Source organism: Colobus angolensis, unplaced genomic scaffold, assembly GCF_000951035.1.
Source record: "Colobus angolensis palliatus isolate OR3802 unplaced genomic scaffold, Cang.pa_1.0 Scaffold174, whole genome shotgun sequence".
In the NCBI taxonomy this organism is placed as follows: domain Eukaryota; kingdom Metazoa; phylum Chordata; class Mammalia; order Primates; family Cercopithecidae; genus Colobus; species Colobus angolensis.
Window position 1 is genome coordinate 350,537 of NW_012114866.1, and position 3,063 is coordinate 353,599.

Genomic DNA, 3,063 nt, shown 5'->3' on the forward strand with positions numbered 1-3,063 from the left:
TTCCCCTCTAAGGAATCATTCTAGGCTACGTTAATAACAGAACCTCATCTAAATAATGAAAACATCATTAGTGGGCATGAAGAAGAAAGGAGCTGAGCAAGAGATGGTGGAGTAAAGCAAAGATGTCTAGGTTTCCAGTGTCATTAATTTCCTAATCTTATTTCCAAGGAAAGGTCTGACCACACATGACAACTATTAAAACAAAGCAGAACCATATGAGAAACAGAGTACACGGACATTGATGAGCAACTTTCACAAACCTCGCCCAGACAAGGGGAAAACCCTCAAAGTCTTCAGCAAATCACTGTTGTATGGGACATCAGAGAGTGAGGAGGAACTAGGGCACATAAATGGAGTATTAGTAACCTTCCCCTAGTCTCGAGTTCTAATGATTTTAGATGATCTCTCTGTGTGGATAGTACTCCAAATTATATTGAAGAGAATCTTGTTATTTGTGATCTGCTAAAATGGTAAAAATTTCCCAAAGATTACCAAAGTATCCAGTAAATAAGTGACTGGACAAATGTAATGTAATGGTGGGAGTTAGACAGCATGTGTCACTTAGCTTAGAGCAGTGACATATTCAGGTGACATTTGCATGTCCTGGCAGCAATGTCAAACAAGGATTTCCTGTCTCTGAAGATGGACCCTCCCTCCTCACCTGGAGCAGCTCCATGTCAGGCATGTGGCACATCTCCCACAGCTCTCTGTACATGTCTTTCATCCTTTCTAAATGTTGGGTCATTCTCACTTGACTGTCTTGTAGTTGTTGGAAAAGCTCTTTTGCTTCTCTTTCCAGTGCCTGCAGATGCAGTTGCTCCTCCTCATCGAGAAATATATGCATCTTTTGATATTGAATAGTGATTATCACCTTCCTTATTGACACACAGTCCTGCAGAGATGTTTGATTAAAAGAATTACATGTTCTCACTCTCAATAGAAAACTTCAAATAATTATATGCTGGGTGTAATCAAGCAATTTGTAAACTTTCTGCCTCACTCTTGCAAAGAGTCTTGAATATTTGCTGTTTTTTTCTGTCCATCTTTTTCAATATTCCTATTCTCTCTCCCTTTTTAAATCACAACCTATATAAAGACTTCTGGTTTCTGTCACTGTGATGCTTCTTTACAGTTCTTACTGAGTCAATTATTTCCTCTATTTTTTTCTCTTTTAGGATTTTTCCATATCTGATTTGCCTAAATGTTAAAGAACATTTAGCTATACAACATATTATGCTTTTTTTCTTTTTTACTTTTACTAGAGTTTTACTCTATACACTCTTCTACTTCTGTCCTCTTCCTCACACCCAGTCTTAGTGAAATGTTGTCTCATCTCCAGTGTCTGAAAAGGTTTATACCAACCTTCAAATTTGACTAGAATGCATATCATGTTATTTATCCAATATACTAGAATTAATTTGGCTAGCTTGTATGGGCTGCTCTCCTTGCGATTCCTATTATATCAATTGAAATCACTACATTTTCTTGGGATGAAATCACTATCTTTTAACTGGTAGTTTCAATTTAGCTAAAAAGTATAAGCCAACATTGTGTTTATTTGCATAAAAATAAAGGAAATACTTTCATTCTTACCACTAACGAACGAAATTTGCTAGTTTCCTGATTTAGATTATTTTGTGTCTCTTGATTGATTTTCCATAAATAGTCCATTTCCTTTATCAGTTTCTCCTGCAAAAGAAGCAAGAAGCTTAGTAATAATGAAGACAGTATACTAGATTTCATTCCCTTATCAATTAAATAAAAAGGCTGTAATTGAAAGAAACATAAATTCAAGTTAGAGTGGAGTGGTCAGATTTTTCCATGTTAAACAAATTTAGTTCTAATAATGTGGATGTGAAAAGTGATAGAAATATAATAAAGAGTTTTAAGGGACCCTTCAGATAATATCATCAATTTTCTGAGAAACTGGCTTTATATAACATGACTTTGAAAAGTGTTCTTGGTGCTGGTCACCTGTTCCACAGCTCCATTCTATACATTCGAACAATGTTTCTAAGGAAACCTCCTTTAGTGAAGTCTCAACACAGCTATGATTAGAGTGCCAAATTAGTCAGCAACATTGAAAGGACACGTTTATGTGTTATGATTGACATGGAATAATCACCACCTCCACCATCTGCATTCTCATCACCATCATTGTCACAGGCCCTCATCATTCTTATTTGGGACTCTATACATATCAAACTGCCTTAGAGGCATCACGTACCCTGCATTCCTCAGCAGCCCATCCTATTGGACTGTGGCTGTGAGCCATGTGCTCTGGTGACTCAGAGCAGGGCCCACAGAGCAATTGCTTGTCAACCTCACAGAAGAGCTCCTTAGTCTCCTCATGGAGCACACAGATACTGTGTGAGTTGTTGATGTTCTGAGGTCTGGTCTGTCTGGCTAGGGAAGCCAGCTTTTTGAGTGTAACATTGGTGTTGAAGTCAGGCTTCGCTGAGATTTCTCTGCACTCAGGGCAGCGCATTGGTGTTCTGCCTTCTTCCCAAGAAAGGCAGAGGCAGGGCCTGCAAAAGCTGTGCCCACAGTCAATGGTGACCGGGTCTATGAAGAAGTTCATGCAAATGGAGCAAATGAGCTCATTCTGGAAGGCTTGCAGGGTGTCTGAATCCATATCTCTGAAAATTTAAAAAAAGGTGAGAATTTATTTTTCTTATTATTATTTGCCTGATGAAAAGGGAAAAAAGGCCAGTGGATTATTTTCCTTGTCTACTTGAGGTCTGTCCAATATGTCTAATAAGTTAACTCCAGTACAAACTGAGACATAGTAAATGCAAACAGGCTGGATTTATAAAGTTTTCCCTCAATAGCCATTGAAGATTGGGTCCAGGACTCCCTGATATACCCAGATCCTAAGATGTTCCAGGCTCTTATTAATAAATGATGTGGGATTTGTATGTAAACTAAACCTATCGTCCTGAATACTTTATGTCTAGATTACTTTGAATGCCTAATACAATGTAAATGCTGTATAAATACTTGTAATGCCATACTATTTAGGAACAGCAAGAAGATTGTTAAAAATATGTACATGTTTGGCAG

At 37.7% G+C, this 3,063-nt stretch overlaps 1 protein-coding gene across 1 annotated transcript in view; it reads right to left on the reverse strand.

Annotated features, from left to right (window-relative positions):
• Window positions 1-2,635, reverse strand: part of LOC105509292 (putative tripartite motif-containing protein 64B) — a 5,781-nt gene extending 3,146 nt beyond the window's left edge. Inside the window, exons 1-3 of the mRNA XM_011938461.1 lie at window positions 2,228-2,635; window positions 1,594-1,689; window positions 662-892 (exon numbers count right to left, since the gene is read on the reverse strand). Of these exons, the coding sequence (XP_011793851.1) occupies window positions 662-892; window positions 1,594-1,689; window positions 2,228-2,635 (735 nt within the window). The remainder of the gene's footprint in view (window positions 1-661; window positions 893-1,593; window positions 1,690-2,227) is intronic.
• Window positions 2,636-3,063: the final 428 nt, after the last annotated feature.